This window comes from Thalassophryne amazonica, chromosome 1 (genome assembly GCF_902500255.1).
Source record: "Thalassophryne amazonica chromosome 1, fThaAma1.1, whole genome shotgun sequence".
In the NCBI taxonomy this organism is placed as follows: Eukaryota; Metazoa; Chordata; class Actinopteri; order Batrachoidiformes; family Batrachoididae; genus Thalassophryne; species Thalassophryne amazonica.
In genome coordinates, this window is record NC_047103.1 from 11,734,070 (window position 1) to 11,756,880 (window position 22,811).

Here is a 22,811-nt window from a genome sequence, read left to right on the forward strand (position 1 = left end):
GGTGTGAATGCCAGGAGTCATGTTTGGTGGAAACCAGGCACCATCCCTACAGTGAAGTATGGTGGTGGCAGCATCATGCTGTGGGGATGTTCTTCAGCAGCAGGAACTGGGAGACTAGTCAGGATTGGGGGAAAGATAACTGTAGCAATGTACATCCTGGATGAAAACCTGCGCCAGAGCGCTCTTGACCTCAGACTGGTGCAACAGTTCATATTTTAGCAGGACAATGACCCTAAACACACAGTCAAGGTGTCAAAAGAGTGGTTTCAAGATAACTCTGTGAATGTCCCTGAGTGGCCCAGCCACAGTCCAGACCTGAATCTGACTAAACATCTCTGGAGAGATCTGAAAATGTCTGTGCGCTGACGCTCCCCATCCAACCTGATGGAGCTTGAGAGATGCTGCAAAGAGGAATGGACACAACTGCCCAAAGATAGGTGGACTAAGGTTGTGGCATCATATTCAAGAAGACCTGAGGCTGTAATTGCTGCCAAAGGTACATCAACAAAGTACTGAGCAAAGTGTGTGAATACTTAGGGCCGGTCACGCGGCACACGACGATAGCAGAATGAAGGGGAAAAAAAAGTCACAAAATCACAAATCGTCTAGAAAATATGGACGAATGAGCCTGCACTTCTCCCATCACCGAAAAGCCTGCGTGTCCAGAGCACATAAAAGAACGAAACAAAACTGAAACTAACAAAAGAAAAACGAAGTGAACAGCGACCTTGACACTTGAAACAAAATCAAAATGAAACATTCATGATGACAAGACTTGACAGTGGATATCAGACTGAGCGCTAGCCTGTGCTGTCCGCAGCCCCTGCAGGTGTGGGATCTGGTTATCTTGACAGCAGGTTTGTCTTCACAACAACGACGTGTGCACACACGCACGTTCCATCCACAGATGGTCGGGGACGTGCGTGAATAGTTACAATAGTTGATAAAACGTTCTTGCCGCTGTTTCTGTATGAAAACGTTGCTTTTCGTCCCACATGTGGACGAGTCAAGTTCAGCTCGTCTGAGCTTAAGTTATAGATCCGTTCAGATATCGTCAATGTTCATGCAAAACATCAGACTTGGGAGGTTGAACGAAGTTGAACGACAATCAAACGGAACGCTGACGGTACAGGAATTATGCAAACGATGAGGAACCGTCAAGACAGAAAGCAAAACAGAATACAGATGAACTGAGGTTGTCGTCGGGATTCATTCACATTTTTCAACAGTTTGAAAATTCTGACAAAGCGGCAGCTACAGGAACGAAGCTGGACGAGGGTTAAACGATGTCTCCGAAAGTCAACAAAAGTCCAGATTTTTTGTTTCGTTTTGTTGTCCTTCGTTAGTGCCGTGTTACTGGGGCTTTATGTACATGTGATTCCTTAGATTTTATTTTTAATAAATTTGCACAAATTAAAAAAAAAAATCATGTCATTACAGGGTGTTGTAAGTAGAATTTTGAGGGAAAAATTGAATTTACTCCATTTCGGAATAAGGCTCACATAAAATGTGGAAAAAGTGAAGCGCTGTGAATATGTTCCAGCTGCACTGTGTGTGTGTGTGTGTATATATATATCTCACTGATTATCAGCACTGATAATCAGTTGGCCCCTAATAGATGACCGATTCATACCAATAATCGGTTGACCCCAGACAATCAGTTCATCCCTAACTGGAAGAACAAGCTGATCCTGATCTGATTCAGACCACACCCATGGGCACCTTAAGCCACTAATAATGGTGATTAACTGCCGTGATCCATTTTCTAAAAATTACTGGCTTCAATGTGAAAATAAACAGAAGATAAAGTCCTTTGTCTGGACAAGGGCGCCAGTCGGAATGTCAAGAAGAAACGTGAAAATTGTGCACCATTGCAGTCGTTGCATCATAAAATTTAAATACTGACTTTCACTGCTGGTCCATCGGACTAATCAAATATGAAAACTGGTGGCCCAGACTGACCTAGTGCTTTACAAGAGCTTACTTACATGAGGGTTTTCAAACTCATGAGCCTGCACTAGAAATCAATAGTGTAAAACAAACAACCACTGACTACTGATTACTTTTCTTTTTTCTCTTCATCTTCGGGGCATGCTACAAAATGTGAAAGGCGGAGTATGTATTTTCCAAAGTATGTCGCACCTTTTTCTGTACTTGGAACTTACTTTTTAATAGAACGTTTCCCTGGGGGTGAGTTTAATAATGGAGGGAAACTCAGTAGCACATACACACCACTGTGCTGTTACTTAATATAAGGACTTCTAAATTCCAAAACTAATCAAGATGGACAAATAAATGTGTGAAAGACAACATATTTGTTGTTATCTGACACAGTTTAGACAACAGAAAATGTGAGATGGACACAGAGAAGTGAAGTCTGGATTTATGGAGGAAGCCCTCAGCTTGTGGTGTGTACCATAAGGACTTTTAAATTTCAAAAATATGCAACATGGACAAGTGAATATGACAGACAACATATTGGATGTTCTTTGTTGCAGAAGGCCACCAATTGTGGCCCACAAAATGTGAGTCCAATTGATTTATCAGATCTTTAATTTAGGTTTTTTGTGCATTGTTGTAGCGTACAGTACTTCTCTTATGGGTGTTCCTTTGATTTTAGTGTACTGATTCCTGGGAAAGCCCGATACAAACAGTTATTATTACTGTTAATAAAAACAAAGGTGTGATTTTTCGGTATTTAATTCACACGAGCATAGGAGCCCCCAAACTTGAAAGAAAAAACAAACACCAACCCTGTGACTTATACTTCAGAAAATAAGGCAGGTTTGTCCTTTTTGGGCTACTGTGCCAACAGAATAGTCAAAGGTGGCAGCCTGTTCCCATTCTAAGATTATGAAAACACATGGAATCACTGCTGCAAGTAATGATACACCAATGAACAGATGGTTATGAATGCTATATTATATTTATGTTACTGAACGCCCCTAAATCCTACATATTGCAGCTTTAAAAACTAAATTAGATTCTGGCCATTTCATTCAGAAATTACCAGAAGAGAACATTCTGTGTTAAAAAAAATGTCATACATTTAAATAGAAAAATGATCTTTCCAGTATGTGCCACCCAACTGACTGGAAGAGACTTTCTGAGTACACTGGGAATGTGCCCGAGGTTGTCAGAGTTCTGCCACCTGTCACAGTCCGTACGGATACACTGTGAACGGGCATATTTATAGAGATGGGAACGTACAGTTTCAGAGCTCGACAGCCTGATTACAAGAGAAAAGAGCAGTGGGAGGTAAAGCCGCTGAGGCTGGAGTTTCACCTCCTGAACGCTACTGCACTGTGAAATCACAGCCTGACAAAGACCCACAGGAACGAACCTCAGACCTCCATGTCCGCGCTGGATGTGGAAGGGTGGGGCTGATGGATTAGACACAAGCAGACGGGTAAAAGGAACTTTTTTTTTTATATAAAAAGGGTGAGAACAGGGAAATATGCAAAGAAAAAAAATCACAGAGAAGAAACGTAAACATAAGGGTTATCCTGGGAACAGTAACCATGGCGTGGAATTGATGCAGAGTCTCTTTGTTCCACTCTCATCCTTTCCTTTACCTAAACAACCCTGTAATTACCTCCCGTCCCAAAATGGAGGCAGCTGATTTTCCCTTTCTCCTCCTGCCAAATAACAGGCAAATTGTGCCAACACACACACACTCACATGCACCGCACAGATACCAGAGCAAGCTCACAGGCACTAGAACAACAACCACCGGCCTTTCTGGGCACATGTGACCAGTGCGCGGCTCGCTGAGCGAAAGGCCTTCCCTCTGAATCACTGTTCAGACAGCAAATCCTGAATCCAGGTCAAGCCCAACTCAAAGTTACAGTTAAGCATTTTCAAACACATACAGCAGTTACAGCTGTCGAATCTGGAAAACAAGCGGACACACTTTTATACTTCAGGTTTCACAACGTGATCAAATCTCAGGTTTGAAACAAAAGGCTGATCTGGACAGTATGTTCCAGTGAACCCCGAGGACCCGATATTCCATGCGGCGCACAGCAGCAGCTCACAGCGCCATGCCCAAGTGACACGGCTAGTTTCCAAGTGACAATTCTTTTCATGTGCAGCGGAGTGCCCACATTGTGCAAAATCCTAAATGCACATGTGTCTATGGGTGAATGTATAATCAATATAAATTATATAAATTTAGCCTACGGTAGAGATTTAGACTCCACTGACCAATCGCGATAATGCTTGTTGATGATGTCATCGTATCTTTCTCAGTATGACAATGGCTGCAAGAGAGATCACGGAGCAGGAGGAGCTGGTTAACAAACAAACAAACAAAAAACGGTGCTACATCAGTGATTTGGACTTGGTTTGGATTAAAAAATAAATTGAATGGTGAGCAGAAAAATGTCATTTGCAAGATGTGTTGAGTGACCGTGCCTGCAAGCAAAGGTAACAAACACGAGCAATTTGTTGTACCATTTAAAAACATGTCCTTGAGTATGAGGAGAGCCAGAGGATGAGATTAATTTTGAGATCTGAACAATAAAGGTTCTCAAATGGCATTATATCTATTTTTGATTTGTTGCTTTTTATTTATTTATTTTTTTAAATCAATTTAGCTTTGCTAAGGGAGTATATAACCCATTTAAAAAAACTTCCATTATAATTTTTCACTTAACTTTATATCGCCAACATATACTGTTACTGTGAAGAGATTCAATTTATACCGTAATATGAATTTTAGGGCATATCGCCCAGTCATGCCCTTGCCCATCTGAGCATTTTGGTTTCAGAGGTGGGTGCAGTCTCTGCTGTTAAACTGGTTTAACGTTGAGTGCAGACTTCTGATTTTTTTTTTTTTTTTTTGTCGTTATTTATCTGGCGCCATATTCAGATGTGCCTTAGGTTAGGTTCATGATACATGTACACTCTGCTTGTACACATCTCAGAGTACTTTAGTGCTCAAACAAAACTGAACGGAAAACAAAAAGTTTAAATTAATAAACAGACCCACCGCAATATAATCCTTAGACCAAAATAAATAAATAAACCTCCCACCCATAATCAAGTATAAATTAGCGATGCACCAATCTAATATTTTGAATAGGTATTGGTGAAATATTGGCCAACACTAGTAGATCCGATATCGGGAGGGCTCAACAACCGCACCCAGAGAGAGTCTTCTTTTTCGCATCTGCGTCATGTTTTGGCCTGTGCATTTTTTTCCTTTAGGGGAGCAGAATGTTTGTTCTGCTGTTTGAGTTGATGATTACTGTATTTTCTGGAGTGTGCCATGTTTTTTTTTTCTAGTTTGGGAGTCCTTGTAAGTTATACTCCAGTGTGACTTGTATACCAAACAAGTTTGTTATTTATAACAGTAATTATAATTACTATTTATATAGGGCTTTTTCCAGGAATCAAAGCACTACACAATATACAGGTATATTTCTTCATGCCCAATGGATCCACGTGAGGTGGTGCATCCAGTTAAGCCTCTGATGTTGGCCAGCGTAGGCCGACAGAGGCAAAGAAATAGTAACAGAGTACTACTGGAGGTGTCGTAGTGGTAGTGGAGGATAATCCTCGCCAGCATTTTAGCATGAATGTCGAAAATTTTAAGCATGTTGAAAATTTTTTCCAGGATCACGAGGAACATCAACGTTGCCTGAGTGATGTCAACTCTGCTCCTGCGGAGTTTGATGGACCCGGCGCTGGTCGGCGTTAATCAACTTTTCACTCTGTGTTAGCAAGTGTCAGGCTAATCTTCAGGGTGTAAATGGGCCATTATACTCCGGTGCGACTTAAACTTCGGAAAATGCAGTAGTTACATAGCAAGGTTAGCAAAGTACATCCAGACAAATGTATTTATTAACATATTAGTTAAGAAGGGGAAAATTGTATCCTGTTGGTATCGGCAGATGTTCCAGTATCCGTATCGAATTGGACATGAAATCATGGTGTCGTGCCATCCCTCGTATAAACGATCAGAATTCACAAGGACATTGGTGGAGAAGTTTTTTACATTTAGAGTTCTATTAAAGTTCTCTTAGTCAATGTCATGGTTGAAACAATCCAATTAGAAACAGTTTAACAGACCAGCTCGTATGCCAATCTAAATGTTGTTAGCCACAGTAGCTTGTGAGACAAATAAGATCTGAATGAACACTGATTTGTATTTTGGTGACCCTATAAAAAGATTTGGATGTGACCCACAGTTTCAGAACCACAGTTGCACAGAAGGATACAGCAGCAGGAGAGGGCGCTGTAGGCCTCGAACAGCTGGGTGGCAATGTCAATCCTCTTGTTGTCCACTGCCTGGCTGTTGTTAGCCAGTGCTAGCTTATGAAGGTGTGGCAGCACAACTACAAAAAAGATACACAATACAGAAGATATGTGCAAACAAAAGGAGGAGAGAGCGGTTTTTGTGCGTGGCACTTATGTTTACACTCGTCTCTGAAGCGCGGCTCTGCGTTGGGTCCGACCCTCCCGAACGTCCTGATGATCTCCATATGCAAAGAGTGCTGATCCTGGTACTGAGGGTCTTCCAGGAACGATGCCAACTGCATTTTTACACGCTCCTGCAGCTGCTCACAGAATATAAAAGGACATTCGTGTGTGCAGTACAACTTAAGAAATGTGCGGGGATTGTTTGAGGGTTTCTCACCTCTTTTTGCGTGACAGTCTCCATGATGGTACCGAAGGCCGGAATAGTGGATATCCTCACGGAGCTAAAGACAAAACCAAATCAAAACATCGGCCTAAAAGTACAAAACAAAGTAAGTCTGACTATCAGCCGAAACTCACTGGTGTCGATCTGACAGTAAAGCGCCACTTACTTACTTACTGCATCAGTTTGAGGTTTTTTTTTTTGGTTTAATTAATGCAACTTTGCTGGGTTTTTTTCCTCATTTTGTGATCTGTGTTTAAAATATGGATCTAAAAGATGAATTAAGGTCCACATATTTAACACATAATTTCTTTCATAATGGCTGACTTAATGCACATAAAACATTTAAAACAAAGCCAGCTTATAAAGAGTCAAACAGTATTGTAAAAGTGTTTTCAACAACTTAAATTACTAATTTCATGTCAGGCAAGGTTCCACTTTCCTTTTGTTCAATTCCACAAAAACATAAAAACAACGCACAACAACAACAATTTGTAAATGTATTCAAATAAAATCTGCATTGTAGAATGTGGACTACATTACTAAACAGGACCACAGTTTCTAATCCTTTATAACTCAACCAGTTAGAAAATTGAAGAATTCTGATTGTACAGAAACTGTACCAGTTTCTGATGAAGACTCTTATAATGTTCAAATGTGTTGAATTAAAAAAAGAAAAGAAATACAAGACAATGGAGTTTCTTTTAAAACAGATATCTCACAATGAAAGACTGAAATGAAATGTTTTCAGTGATGTTAGTGACATTATGTTAATTTAATCCAGCCACACTGCGTTACTGTGCCTTTAAAAAACAAAACAAAAAAAAACAACAAAAAAAAAACAGACAACAATCAATCTAAAGGGGGCTACAATCCAACAACAGTAACGACTTCTCTTATCACAAACATGAAGGCCACGTCTGCTAAAACATGAAAGTGATGAGCTGCTTTGCATTAATGAGACTTATTTTCCTTTTACACAGACAGCACTTCTGAGAGTCCAAACCTCTGCTAAGTTAAATAAAAAAATCTGTTTCAACCAAACAGCTTTATCCTCCTGGAGCTAAAAATAAGCCACAACATCGGCCTAATAATACATGAAGAAGTCCGATATAGAACGAGACCTACTGGTACTTTTAGGGTTTATATGGATGCATCGAATAATTTTGTGATATTTAAACCAGGAAATGGCCAAACCTTTTATCAAGTTTTGTAAAAATACGTTCCATTGTTCATGACCATGTTGTAATCATATATATAAAAAACATTTTAGCACTAGTGTGGCTGTGGCCATTTATGTGGATCCTCATCAACACATTAAAGGAACCGATTAAAGGGCTGTAAGTGAAACTGTGAAAAAACATATATAACTTTTCAGGATGAGACTTCCAATTATTTTTAAGATAATTTGTTTGCTGTTTAGACTCTTAAATGTTGAGACTCTAAATAACATGTTTTGTTTGACCAAAGTTCACAAACCTCATTAAATTGTAACACTTTAAAAGTTTGTTGAACTTTTGTTTTGATAAAGGACTTAAAAGATGAACAGCTTATTTAAAACAGTGAGGGTTATTTCCTGGTGAGTGACTAACGTTTCTTCTCACAAGAATGTTTGAACATTTTAAATAATATTTTCTGTTGAACAAATAATTAGGAGAAAAAAAAACTACATTTATTCTTAGGGTGCCTATAAATCTTTGCACAGTACTGTAAATACAGTCAGATTCACAAATATTTGGACACTGACACACTTCCTGTAATTTTGTCTGGGTACACAAAATAATCAAGTTGAAATTAAACACTGTTTGCAGCATTGACTTCCAACTTTAATTTAAGTTTAACAAAAACATTGCATAAACAATTCAAGAACTACAGCCATTTTTATGCACAGCCCCTATATTTTTGGGGGCCACAAGTAATTGGACAAACTAAACATATGATTATTGCTCATACAAATGATCAGTTTTACAGCCAGTTTTCTGTAGACTGGTCAGGGGATGGATATATGACTTAATTTCCATCAATCATTAAGAAACACAAATTGTACGGTACTACGGTAATATATACTGTACAGTAAATCTATCTGGGACAGGCAGTGACTGTGTAAAAAGGAAACTAGTGATGATTTGTATGATTTATCCAATTACTCTGAAAATAGAAGGACTGTGTAGAAAAATGACCAAGTCCTAACTCTTTCTTAATATAATATTTTTTGTTGAACCCTTTGAATTACAACTAAAAGTCTACATAACAAACGTCTTCATCATTTAGTTTCAAATAAGGCAAAATTACAAAACTTGCATCACTGTCCACAGTGGCCGAGCCAGTCTCCAGACCTGAACCCAATAGAAAATCCCTGTAGGGAGCTGAAACGTGAAACCTGAAAGATCTGGAGACCTGTACAGAGAAGATCCCTGCTGCAGTGTGCTACAGGAAACATCTGACCTCTGTACTTGCAAACAAAGGTTTCTGTAGCAAATATTAAGGTCTGTTTTTCCTATTGTATTGCATTTTACTTATTTCATGCAATAAAATGCAAATTAATTGTTTAAAAATCATACAATGTGATTTTCAGAATTCTTGTTTTTAGATTCGGTCTCTCACAGTTGAAGTGTACCTACGATAAAAATTACAGACCTCTCCATTCTTTGTAGGTGGGAAAACGTGCAAAAGCGACAGTGGATCAAATACTTATTTGCTTCACTGTATATCTTTACATTTGCAGGCTTCACTGATGTTTCATCAAATGATGTGTGAATTGGTTAATGAGTTTTTCAATGAGCCTGATAAGAAACACAGGCATGAGCAAAGTATGAGACCCTCGGAAACAGCAATTAAAAAACACACACACACACAAAAAAAAATGCCTTTCTGAAACAAGAGGGGATTCCTTGTTTGTTTATCTCATCAAAGCAGCTCTTCATGATGTCACTGAATCACTTCCTTTCAAAGCTTTATGGGTCAGACGTGCAGCGTCATGCTGCACGCTGTCAGGATGCAGTCCGCGTGACGACAACATGTACAGAGTTTCTCTTGTGTCAAGTGACTCACAATTCGGGCCCACTGCACAGAGTTATAAGGGCTGGAGCCGCCCGGCGATCTACTAACGCTTCGCTCATGCCTCGGAGAACCAACTGCAAACCCACCACACAGCAGGATGAGAGAGAGGGAGGGAGGGTGGGGTGACAGGAGGGGACAGACACGGACAGGGAGGGAGGGAGAGAGGTGAAAGAAAGAGGTGAAGAAAGAGAGAGACTAGAGAGAGGGATAAAATAAAATAAAAAACCTAGAGAGACGGTGAAGATAACTAACCACCATCTAACAGGTCAATCAGGAGGAGGAGGGGCCCTGCAGGACGAGGAGGAGGAAGAGGAGGGGAGGGGTCACAGATGAGCATGCTGGGATTGCGCTGATGTAGCATGCACAGATGTGGCTGCATGGGTGCTGTTAGTGTTGCGAACGTGAATGTTAGGACAATGAAGCAGCCAAAACTGAAAAACAGGAGCACAATCTGGGAAAAAAACAACAAAAAAAAAACAACACAAAACCCTCCAACTGGAAACGAGCGAAGCGATCTGTGCAGAATGTGCTCCTGTGTGAGTCAGGTGGCAAAGAGAAGGGGGGAGGAGAGACGAGGAGCAGTTTGTCATTGCTGTGGTTCCACTTACATTTCGGGGTCGGAGGACAGTGTGATGAGAGCCGGCACCACTCTCTGAGCTACCAGCGTCTCATTCACCCCCTTCACCAGCAGCTGATTGGATTGGACACGGCCAGCCGTGATGTCACAGAGGTGGGCGGGGCATTGGGACAAGCGCGAGCAACACCGCCAATAGATAAAAGGAAGAAAAAGCACAACAGAAAGGGGAGGGGGAATAAAAACAAAACAAACAGGAAAAAACAAAAAAGATAGAAAGAAAAGTGATATACAATGACAAGAACCTGCAAGGCAGCGAGCAGCACTGCGTGTAACACACACATGCACACACACACACGCATGTAAAGACAATGGCTAAACTGCACAAATGCTGCTACACTACAGTGGGCATAAAGCTGCAGGCTCGGTGCACACACTCCGGGTCAGATCATCATTTCATCTTTCTTAAAAACAAACATCTGACAGGATGTAAATCTGATCCAGGATCTGTAGCAGAGCGCCACCTTACAGCCCACTGTCTGGACAATGGAGGACAGCTGCACACTATGGGATGGTGACAGGGAGGTGTTGGTGGGGGGGGAAATGAACAGGGCATAGTTAAACCACCCTCCTCTTCCCCAGATGATAACAACAACAGAAACCTGATTTTATCACGACACTTTAAGTATGCACAGATCTCAAAGGAAAAACAGCTTGGTTTGTGGTGACGGGACTCCTGCCTCAGAGATTTGACCAGTGGAATTAAATTAGGCAAGATAATCACACCTATCTGTTTAAAAAATAGGTGTATTTAAAGATCAACATCTGTTCCTTTTTATACTGTTAAAATCTTGACAAAACTGCATTTACAACTGAAATTTAAAAGCTAATGATAAACACTGATTAGCAACTAATCCTAAAAATGCAGGTGGTTTTGAAGACTTCAATGCATACTTCAGGGCTTTACTGATCCAGGGACATATTAGACTGCCAAGGTTTCGCAAAACACAGGTTTAAAGTGGTACAGCTAGCCAGCTAACGCAGTTACAACTGCATTCACATGTCGGCACTAAGTGGTGGATGGAAAACCAGATGTTCTATTATTTTCAATGAAAGGCTGACAGAAATATTCCATCACCTCTGGCCGCCAAAAGTTACAAAAAATTTCAACTTTTGATGCTTTGATGTTTGTTTTTCAAATGTTGTTTGGATTGTTTAAGTGCAGAGAGTCACCTGGTTTTGAATGGGTAAACATGAATAATGTGTGATATTTCAGAAATAAATTCATTTATAACCTCACAAAAATTCAACTTTTTAAACTGCCATCAGAGCCAGGGATTCCCTTTTTGATAGAATGCTGTGCAAAAATTACTGTCCGCGTCATTAGCAATGAAAAAATGACTGTGCCTTACATCAACTGCGGCAGATGACAGACATCTGCTGCTGTAACGACTGCTGTGACGGTTTTTCTGATGCAGACATGTGAACGAATAATTTTAATCATACATTAAAACACATCCAGCTCATAGTACTCGATTTGTGTTTAGATGATGTTGGCATTCCTGATCATTTATTTGTTGCATGCAATCAGACAGCTGCTAGAAGAGTGACATTAGCCATTTCTGTACACTCTCCAAGAGTAATTATAAAAATGCAACAGTCAAAACAATCCCCCTCCAATAGGGGTTCTAGGCCACGCAGTTTTATAGCTTGTGCACAGTTGACCTGACGAGTGTGTAATAGCCATGTCTCTCCTTGGCATTGTTTGAAAAGTTAACTATGAACAGTGCTCAGTCAGCAGACAAGACACAACATAAGACGTGTCGGTAATTGTTGGTAATGAGGAGATATTATCGACAAAGCCTTACGTTATTGTCGACTGTTTGGCTTGTGTTGCTGTTTCTGGATTGTTGGTGTATCATCTGCCAATGACAGATTCTCCATCGATGTTTAAAGAGAACCAACAACATTGTGGGCCAGGGAGGATCAAACTTATTTTTAGCTGGATAGTACTGTGCTGAGAAAACTGTATTTCTGTAACTCCAACATGCTGACTTTCAACCTTTCTCTGACATGCAACAGATATTTATGTCATCAGTTCTGAGACCAGTGCACAGTCAAAGGTCTGGTTGTTGCAGCGTTTGGACATACAGTGAGAACCAGTATGCTAGCTGGTGCTATGGGGGGGTATGGGAGTCTTTTGCTAATTTACTGAATGCATATTAAAGAGCAGCAATAGAAAGCAGAGCTAGCACAAGTACAGCAAATAGGTAAACATTAATAATCTATAACTGTCTAGAATGAAGGAAAGCACAACTATGTCTAATTATGCAAATATGTCACATTTAATTTCATTCAGAATATACGACTAGATGAGATACCAAAACAATATAATTACCATTTTATCTATAACAGCATAACTGTGTTACAGTATATTCAGTAACGTACTCTGATAAAAGTTCTTAAAAAATATTCACTAACATTTTTGAAGATTTATCTGAGTGTTGTGTACCTCAAACATTCTCGCTGCAGTACACCGGACCAATGCTGAGGTATGGACGACCCCGTACCACAGAACTGTCAGCAAGAGTTCATGGTACACCGGGTTGGCACTGCATGGACAAAATGAATAATCAAAAAATATCTGAGAAAATGACAACCAATAACAACCTTTCAAGGTCATTCAAATTTGTAAGAGAGCAGCAAGAAAGAAAGTGTGAGCAACATTTAAATGTTAATATTGGAGCGTTTTCCAGAAGGTAAAAAGTGAGAATTATATCCGTCAAAACCTGCAAAAGTGAATCTCACCCCAGTTCCACAAAGGAGGCCTTTAGGCTGTCCAGAGGTGCATGGGACAGTGACAACGTTGTCATTACATCCTCGAGGAAACCCACCAACAATTTCCGATCCTCCTCCTATAAACAGACGACATTGTGCTTTTGTAGTAATTACACTGTCTGGGCAACAATTATGCATTTTGGGTTCAAGTCCATAAGACATGGAGGACAACATTTTTCCCCAATTAAAAAAGGGACTTTTTCTAGACCGTCAGGTGAGGAAGAGTTGAACGAGGGCCAATGGCTAATTACATTTTATTCAACTACATTTGGATTAACATAATAAAATTTTCAGATAATAAATAAAAAACAACCTGCAGTTACATGCTCACAGAAATTGTGCTACGTGACCTCCAGTTTGCAATATCATTGTACATTGTGTGGGTTCTATGTGGGTGCTCCAGTTTCCTCCCACATCCAAACACATGCAGGTTTGGTGGATTGGAAACATTAAATTGCCTGTAGGTGCGGGTGTGAATGTGTTTTTTTTTGTCTATATGTGGCCCTGAGATAGACTGGCATCTTGTCCAGGGTGTACACCGACTCACACCCTATGACTGCCGGGATAACCCCCATCGTGACCCTTAATTGGAGTAAGCGGTTGAAGATGAATGAGTGAGTGAGAGTATGGGAGAAGCCCCTCAAAAAAACAGACAAGTCATAGTGCATTGCTGCTGCCTGTCACCATAACCAGTGCCACATGATTTTGGGTGGATGTAAGTGTGTGTGTGTAAATTGTTGGCTGCACATCATTTGCATAATGAAGTTGAAGTTGAAAGTGCAACGGCATCGTTCAGACAGCTGAACTCTTGTGATGTGGAAGCAGAGAAAATAAAGCACTTGGCATCTTTAAACTATAAATTTGCATTTATTTCAATTGGACAATGAAGTAAACATGTTTTCTGAACAACTTTGCTACCTGTAGCAGATTAACTTTAACATCAAACCCCAATTATGTTTTCACTGATGCAAGCAAAGCTAATTGCAGTGATTTAGAAATAACAAATAAATGAAAGCACGTGTAAAGTTCAGCAGGTCAGCTTGATGAAAACAGACACACTGCAGTCTTCTCAGCACGAGCTGACAGGCTGATCATTGTTTAATGAATTATTATTTCTGCTTACTATCATCATGACTTCACTTGACTTTTATCCAGCTTGTGATATCCGATCACACCGGGCTGACGTGGCAGTCTGAACACTCAGACACCAGAATGAGGACGCACCGACATTCGATCAGCCAAACAGACGTGCCAGCTTGAAGTCATGTTGGAACTGTCAGTGGCCTGGATGCTAAATGACTGCACATGATGCATTTTCCAGAAAAAGAGTCACCTATTAGGCCTACAGCCTGTATTATCTTAGGCACAAATAAATGGAAGATGCAGCAGGCACTGCTGTGTGACAAATGTGAGCAAAATCTCTTTTCCATTTAAATGTCTAACACACACGGGACAGCAACAGCAGCACTAAAAGCACATTCACTGCTGCCTTTTCATTAGCACAAGCCACTACAAATAACATTTTAAAAACTAACTTCCACTTTTGTTTGAGTTTGCATAATGTATGTATATCCATAAAGAAATCTGATCCCATTTTATTGTAGTGAAAACAAACCTGATGTGCTCTGAAGTGAATTAAAGAGTAAGCAAAAAGTCCAATTAAACATGTGGCACTATCCGCCATCTATATAACAGATTTTAGAAAAACAAATGTGATTTATACTGAAACATGTGCGACGTTATCACAGCCGACATTCACAAGCTCTTAAAGAAGAGCTGTCACAATGTGAGCGCTCTGAATGAATTACCTGGTTATAACACGTCAGCACGCCTGTGGCATAGATGGGGACAGTGGCTTTGGTGAGAATGCCGTTTCCTGTTGTAGCGTCTGATCGGGTAATGAAAGAGAAAAAAGATATGAAAACAGAAGAAATATAACAAGAAGACAAAGTATTTATATACTGCCTCTTGTGCAAGAGTACAGAATGTAAAAAAATTCAAAACCATCACAAAGAACTGAATTATTTAATGAAAAAACAAAACAAAAACAAAAACGTGGTGTTCTGTTAAACCAACATTACAATTTCATTGGTGTTTTGTTTTGTAAAAATCCCAGCCAAAATGAGTCATAAACTCTACGTCACACAACAGAAACTAGAGAGTCGCTCCAGCCTCATGCACCACATGGAGAGTACTTAAACATGAAAATAATCAGGAGTAACATTAGTGGGAATATTTTTCAGAGAAAACTCAATTTTTAAATCTTATTAACTCAGCCACCTGGCAAAGGAACAGTAAAACGTCTGACTTTTACCCCATCAGACCTTTATGATGTCATAAAGAAAAAAAAATATAAAAACGCAACACTTTTGGTTTTGCTCCCATTTTGTACGAGATGAACTCAAAGATCTAAAACATTTTCCACATACACAATATCACCATTTCCCTCAAATATTGTTCACAAACCAGTCTAAATCTGTGATAGTGAGCACTTCTCCTTTGCTGAGATAATCCATCCCACCTCACAGGTGTGCCATATCAAGATGCTGATTAGACACCATGATTAGTGCACAGGTGTGCCTTAGACTGCCCACAATAAAAGGCCACTCTGAAAGGTGCAGTTTTATCACACAGCACAATGCCACAGATGTCGCAAGATTTGAGGGAGCGTGCAATTGGCATGCTGACAGCAGGAATGTCAACCAGAGCTGTTGCTCGTGTATTGAATGCTCATGTCTCTACCATAAGCCGTCTCCAAAGGCGTTTCAGAGAATTTGGCAGTACATCCAACCAGCCTCACAACCGCAGACCACGTGTAACCACACCAGCCCAGGACCTCCACATCCAGCATGTTGACCTCCACATCCAGCATGTTCACCTCCAAGATCGTCTGAGACCAGCCACTCAGACAGCTGCTGGAACAATCGGTTTGCATAACCAAAGAATTTCTGCACAAACTGTCAGAAACCGTCTCAGGGAAGCTCATCTGCATGCTCGTCGTCCTCATCGGGGTCTCGACCTGACTCCAGTTCGTCATCGTAACCGACTTGAGTGGGCAAATGCTCACATTCGCTGGCATTTGGCATGTTGGAGAGGTGTTCTCTTCACCGATGATGCGAAGGAGATGTGTTGCACTGCATGAGGCAAATGGTGGTCACACCAGATACTGACTGGTATCCCCCCAATAAAACAAAACTGCACCTTTCAGAGTGGCCTTTTATTGTGGGCAGTCTAAGGCACACCTGTGCACTAATCATGGTGTCTAATCAGCATCTTGGTATGGCACACCTGTGAGGTGGGATGGATTATCTCAGCAAAGGAGAAGTGCTCACTACCACAGATTTCGACTGGTTTGTGAACAATATTTGAGGGAAATGGTGATATTGTGTATGTGGAAAAAGTTTTAGATCTTTGAGTTCATCTCATACAAAATGGGAGCAAAACCAAAAGTGTTGCGTTTATATTTTTGTTGAGTATATGTACGCCTTGAGACGGCTTTTGCTGTGATTTGGCGCATTATAAGCTACTTAAATTATAAATTATGTTACAGCCTAATTAATTTTTTTCCTCTCAAAATTCAACTTACAACACCCCATGATGACAACATAAAAAAGGGTTTTATTTTTGCAAATTAATTAAAAATAAAACAAAGAAATCACATGTACATACGTATTCACACCCTTTGCAGCCTCATGTCTTCTGGAATATGATGCCACAAACTTGGCGCACCTATCTTTGAGCAGTTTTGGCATTCTTTGTAGCACCTCTCAAGCTCCATCAGACTGGATGGGGAGCAACCAGCTCCCAATTCAGATCAGGGAGACAGACACCCTCTCTACTTTTAAGATTAGGCTTAAAACTTTCCTTTTTGCTAAAGCTTATAGTTAGGGCTGGATCAGGTGACCCTGAACCATCCCTTAGTTATGCTGCTATAGACGTAGACTGCTGGGGGGTTCCCATGATGCACTGTTTCTTTCTCTTTTTGCTCTGTATGCACCACTCTGCATTTAATCATTAGTGATCGATCTCTGCTCCCCTCCACAGCATGTCTTTTTCCTGGTTCTCTCCCTCAGCCCTAACCAGTCCCAGCAGAGGACTGCCCCTCCCTGAGCCTGGTTCTGCTGGAGGTTTCTTCCTGTTAAAAGGGAGTTTTTCCTTCCCACTGTAGCCAAGTGCTTGCTCACAGGGGGTCGTTTTGACCGTTGGGGTTTTACATAATTATTGTATGGCCTTGCCTTACAATATAAAGCGCCTTGGGGCAACTGTTTGTTGTGATTTGGCGCTATATAAAAAAATTGATTGATTGATTGATTGATCAGTGCACTGCCAATTTCACTCGAGGACATTCACCAAGTTGTCCTGAAGCCAGTCCTTTGATATCTTGGCTGTGTGTTTAGGGCCCTTGTCCTGCTGAAAGACGAGACGTCACCCCAGTCTGAGGTCAAGAGCGCTCTGGAGCAGGTTATCATCCAGGATGTCTCTGTACATTGCTGCATTCATCTTTCCCTCAATCCTGACTAGTCTCCCAGTTCCTGCTGCTGAAAAACATCCCCACAGCATGATGCTGCCACCACCATGCTTCACTGTAGGGATGGTGCCCGGTTTCCTCTAAACATGACGCCTGGCATTCATACGCCAATGAGTTCAATCTTTGTCTCATCAGACCAGAGAATTTTGTTTCTAATGGTCTGAGAGTCGTTCAGATGCCTTTTGGCAAACTCCAGGTGGGCTGCCATGTGCCTTTTACTAAGGAGTGGCTTCCGTCTGGCCTCTCTACCATACAGGCCTGATTGTTGGATTGCTGCAGAGATGGTTGTCCTTCTGGAAGGTTCTCCTCTCTCTACAGAGGAATGCTGAAGCTCTGACAGAGTATCCATTGGGTTTTGGTCACCTCCCTGGCAAAGGCCCTTCTCCCCCGATCGGTCAGTATAGACGGGCAGCCAGCTCTAGGAAGAGTCCTGGTGGATCTGAACTTCTTCCATTGATAGATGATGGAGGCCACTGTGCTCATTGGGACCTTCAAAGCAGCAGAAATGTTTCTGTACCCTTCCCCAGATTTGTGCCTCGAAACAATCCTGTCTCAGAGTTCTACAGACAATTCCTTTGACTTCATGCTTGGTTTGTGCTCTGACATGCACAGTTAACTGTGGGACCTTATATGTAGACAGGTGGGTGCCTTTTAAAATCATGTCCAATCAACTGAATTTACCCCAAGTGGACTCAAATTAAGCTGTGGAAACATCTCAAGGATGTTCAGTGGAAACAAGATGCACCTCAGCTCAATTTTGAGCTTCATGGCAAAGGCTGTGAATACTTATGTACATTTTTTTGCAAAAATCTAAAAAAACAAAAAAAAAAACAACAAAAAAACAAAAACAAATGAAAAAAACAACAACAAAATAACTTTTCTCACACTGTCATTATGGGGTGTTGTGTATACAATTTTGAGGAAAAAATGAAATTCATCCATTGTGGAAAAAGGCTGCAACATAAATGTGGAAAAAGTGCAGCACTGTGGCTACTTTCTGGATGCACTGTAAATAATGGTTTCAAGTGGATTGTGTCTTCACCCCTTTATCCCACCGTGCTACACTTTTCTCAACTATTTGTCACAGCGTGCCCACGGTGTTCATTTTTCATCAATGTGGTTTTCCAAAAAGCAACATAGCTCAACAGAGCATAACACAGTACAGATTAAGCTAAGTGAGAGGTATGACAGACCAACACTGAAAATTGGATAATAACAATGCAAAGTCACAGTGACCCAAACATGGGCCGGGTTCTCAACACAGAACATACTTTAAAAATGGCCACAATACTAAAGTTAATCACTTGGCTTCCAGCTAAGACCAAACATCTCGTGACTCCAGAAAGACATCCAGAATCCAAAACGATGTAAGAAAAAAAAGAGAAAGAGGGGAACACCCATAACTGACTCCAAATAACTTATTTACACCAACATTCCCACTGGACAGCAGGCTTAGGCTGCACTTACCCACGTTCTCCTCAGAAAGTCGGAGGATCTCTTGGAACTGTGGTTTAACCTAGAAAGTCATAAGTACCAAAAAAAAGTGACTAAACAATTGATTCATCACTTAAGAAACTTGCCAAATATTAACTTCTTCCAGCTACACAAATATGATTTCCTTGTTAAAACATCTATATTATAATAGCCAAGTGGCCTCTGTGTGCGTGTGTATGGTTTCGAACATGGAGAAACTGGGAAACACTGACATTTGCCGTTTGGAGAAATTAGTGATATGAGCTAACAACAGTGAATTACGGACGTTGGGAATTCTGGCTTTTGGTGTTTTAAATGTTATTGTGGTTCCTGTTAGTTTAGCAGTGTTGTTAGTGTTATTGATTTATTGTGTTTTTGTAGTTCAATTGGTTTAGTCAGTTTAGTTAGGTGCCTTTTTACCATTACCATGTTGCCGTTACCATGCGTGAAAAGTGTAGTGTGTTTCATGTCTTCCACCACCGTCCGTCTCAGTTTGTGGGTTTGTAAAATTAAAGCACCTGCTTGCGGAAGAATGCAGAAAACACAAAAAGCTGTACGTGCCTTTAACTTCGATCACAGATAAATTAGGAAGAACTGTCATTTGCCATTTGCTATGCTTATGTATTTTGGGTCAAGGATGAATGCGACCAAAAGGGACCATTGACAGGACTAATACTTTTGGAGAAACTATGGATATTACCTAACAACACTGAACAATGGACATTGTGAATTACATTCTGGACTTGCACACCATTCCAGCAGGGGGTGGTAAATCATCTTTATATTAAAAGTGTGAGCCAGTGCGTGTGTGATTTTATTTAGCAAATTCAATGTAAGTACATCATATAACTGTAAATACGCAAAAAACAAACAAACAAAAAAAACATGGACACAAGAAAGTGAAAACACATATCCATTGTGGTGTATTTAAAAATCAAATGACAAAACAGAAGTAATAATAAAATAAAAATACTGATAATAATATTAATAATGATAATAATGTGTATATGATAATATGAAAAATAAATTAGAAATACATTAAGACAGTAAATTAACATTAAAAAAATAAGTAATTAAGAGGAAATAAAAAGGGTTAGTTCTTCTTCTTCTAAAAATTGTTGAGATCTAAGGTTCTAAAAACATTTTGGACTCACACACCATTCCAAATCATTATCGAAACTTTGCATAATTTGTTACCAACCTTGAAAAATGTCAGCTAACTATTTAAAACCACTACCAGTCTAGAGCCCGTGGATCCCCACAGGCAACACAGTACTACATATATGTATGTACGTGTGTGTGTATAGTTTTAATTTTCAATGCTTTAAATAACTAAAAATGAACAGTAATATATACTGAATTGACTTTAACCCGATTAATCTAATTTAAAACTGTTCTACACAAACAGAATACTCTAAAGTGCTCTCATGCAAATTTAAAAGGATTTTTTAAAGCAGATATTCGATGCTGCTGAACTACTTTAGGCCAACATTCTGAAGTAGGCTGCCTTCTTTTTCTACATCATTAAAATATATGTGGTCCAAATGGAGCAACTTTGAGGTTCAATGTCTTGTTCAGGGACACTGGAAAAAAAAGGATCTAAATGGTTTCTGGATTTTAAACTGCTGGTCGGTCAAAACCAGATATATGAAGATGTCTCCACTAATAACAGAATAATAATGAATTAAATTTTCTGTCACTTTACTATTATTGTGGCTCATTGCGTGATATTGTAAATATGTATATATATTTTTAACTATTTGTAAATTTTAATCTATACCTTTTTTCATTTGTTTTTTATTTTATTGCACTGTGTTTGGCTTTTCTCTTACATTATTTGAAAGAGAGGTGATGGTCTAGTGGTTATGGTGTTGGGCTTGAGTCCAGAAGATCATGGGTTCAAATCCCTGCCTGACTGGAAAATCACTAAGGGCCCTTGGGCAAGGCCTTTAATCCCCTATTGCTCCCGGTGTGTGTGAGCGCCTTGTACGGCAGCACCCTGACATCAGGGTGAATGTGAGGCATAATTGTAAAGTGCTTTGAGCGTCTGATGCAGATGGAAAAGCACTATATAAATGCAGTCCATTTACCATTTATTATTTCTGAATGTTGCTCTTGGACTGTTTTAATGTTTTCAGTCAATCTAAAAACCACCACACAGTGCTGCTGTAAAGAATTCTAGTTGTACCTTAGTGTTGGTGAAGATCTTGCCGAAGGTTCTGCAGAACCTCCAGAAGAAGCGAGAGAACTCATGGACACAAGTGGATGAGGTCACGTTGATGCGACCCACAATTTCTATAAGCTGAGGAAGGCTGAACACAGAACACACAGAAGGAAATCCTCATCACAAACCTCATTTTATATCTGAAATCAGGAATATTTCGGCACATCGTCTGTGCCGGTTATAATGCTGAACACAAAGTTTGTGTCGGTGCACTTCTCACAGCTGATTGACCACCCAGAGGAGGCTGTCCCAGCCCGTGGTTCCTTCGTGCTCCAACTGGTGCTCGTAGAGCAGCAGCAGGGCGCTCACCATCTGCCTGCTGCCGATGATTGTTGCTACGTCCTGGAGGGGAGAGGCTGGTCGGGGGAACCGGGTGACTGCCGGGACAAGCACACAGGAACATGTTTGAAGAATTATGACTTCTTCGATTAGAACTTTATGTCCTCAGCTGGGTAACAACTGGACATGTTTTATTTTCTGGGTTACTGCAGTCCAGAATCAGGGGTCTTCAACTGGTTCAAAATGCTGCTGTCAGACTCTTGACACGAAGCAGAATGTTTGAACACATTACACCCATTTTGGCATCTCTTCACTGGCTTCCTGTCTCTGTGAGATCAGATTTTAAGGTCCTGCGACTGGCCTAGAAAATTGTTCACGGACTGGCACCGCCCTACTTCAATTCAGTTCAATTTCAATTTATTTTCATTTATATAGCACCAAACCACAACAGAGTTGCCTCAAGGCGCTTCACACAAGTAAGGTCTCACCTTACTCCCCCAGAGCAGCAGCGGTAACGAAAAACTCCCTCTGTGGAAGAAACCTCAAGCAGACCAAACTCAAAGGGGTGACCCTCTGCTTGGGCCACGCTACAGACATAAATTACAGAACAATTCACAAAACAAATATATAGGAAATGCTGTTGGCGCACAGGACAGGAGGGTCTCCAGCACAAATACCACACCCACAGTCGGGCTCTGCACTCACAGGACGCGGGATTGCTCTGTGTCCCTAGGGTGAATAAGAAGTCTCGTAGAGCCTTTTCCTGTCATGCCCCAATCCTGTGGAATGATCTCCCTGTACTAGTGAGGTAGTCAGACTCTGTGGAAACTTTTAAGTTGCGTCTGAAGACGCATTTGTTTGCTATTTTATGATCACTCATCTTCAACCGCTTTTCCGGGTTTGGGTCGCGGGGCAACAGCTCCAGCAGGGGACCCCAGACTTCCCTTTCCCGTGCCACATTGACCACCTCTGACTGGGGGATCCCAAGGCGTTCCCAGGCCAGTGTGGAGATATAATCTCTCCACCTAGTCCCGAGTCTTCCTCGGGCTCTCCTCCCAGATGGACATGCCTGGAACACCTCCCTTGGGAAGCGCCCAGGAGGCATCCTTACCAGATGCCTGAACCACCTCAGCTGGCTCCTTTCAACGCAAAGGAGCAGCGACTCTACTCCGAGCTCTCTACGGATGAC

General features: G+C 40.8%; 1 protein-coding gene across 1 annotated transcript in view; it reads right to left on the reverse strand.

Annotated features, from left to right (window-relative positions):
- Positions 1 to 22,811, reverse strand: part of LOC117503865 (RAB11-binding protein RELCH homolog) — a 40,423-nt gene that overhangs the window by 12,946 nt on the left and 4,666 nt on the right. The window contains 10 exon segments of the mRNA XM_034163180.1: positions 6,225 to 6,341; positions 6,425 to 6,563; positions 6,644 to 6,707; positions 10,315 to 10,397; positions 12,793 to 12,892; positions 13,089 to 13,195; positions 14,927 to 15,006; positions 19,114 to 19,162; positions 21,308 to 21,431; positions 21,564 to 21,720. Of these exon segments, the coding sequence (XP_034019071.1) occupies positions 6,225 to 6,341; positions 6,425 to 6,563; positions 6,644 to 6,707; positions 10,315 to 10,397; positions 12,793 to 12,892; positions 13,089 to 13,195; positions 14,927 to 15,006; positions 19,114 to 19,162; positions 21,308 to 21,431; positions 21,564 to 21,720 (1,020 nt within the window).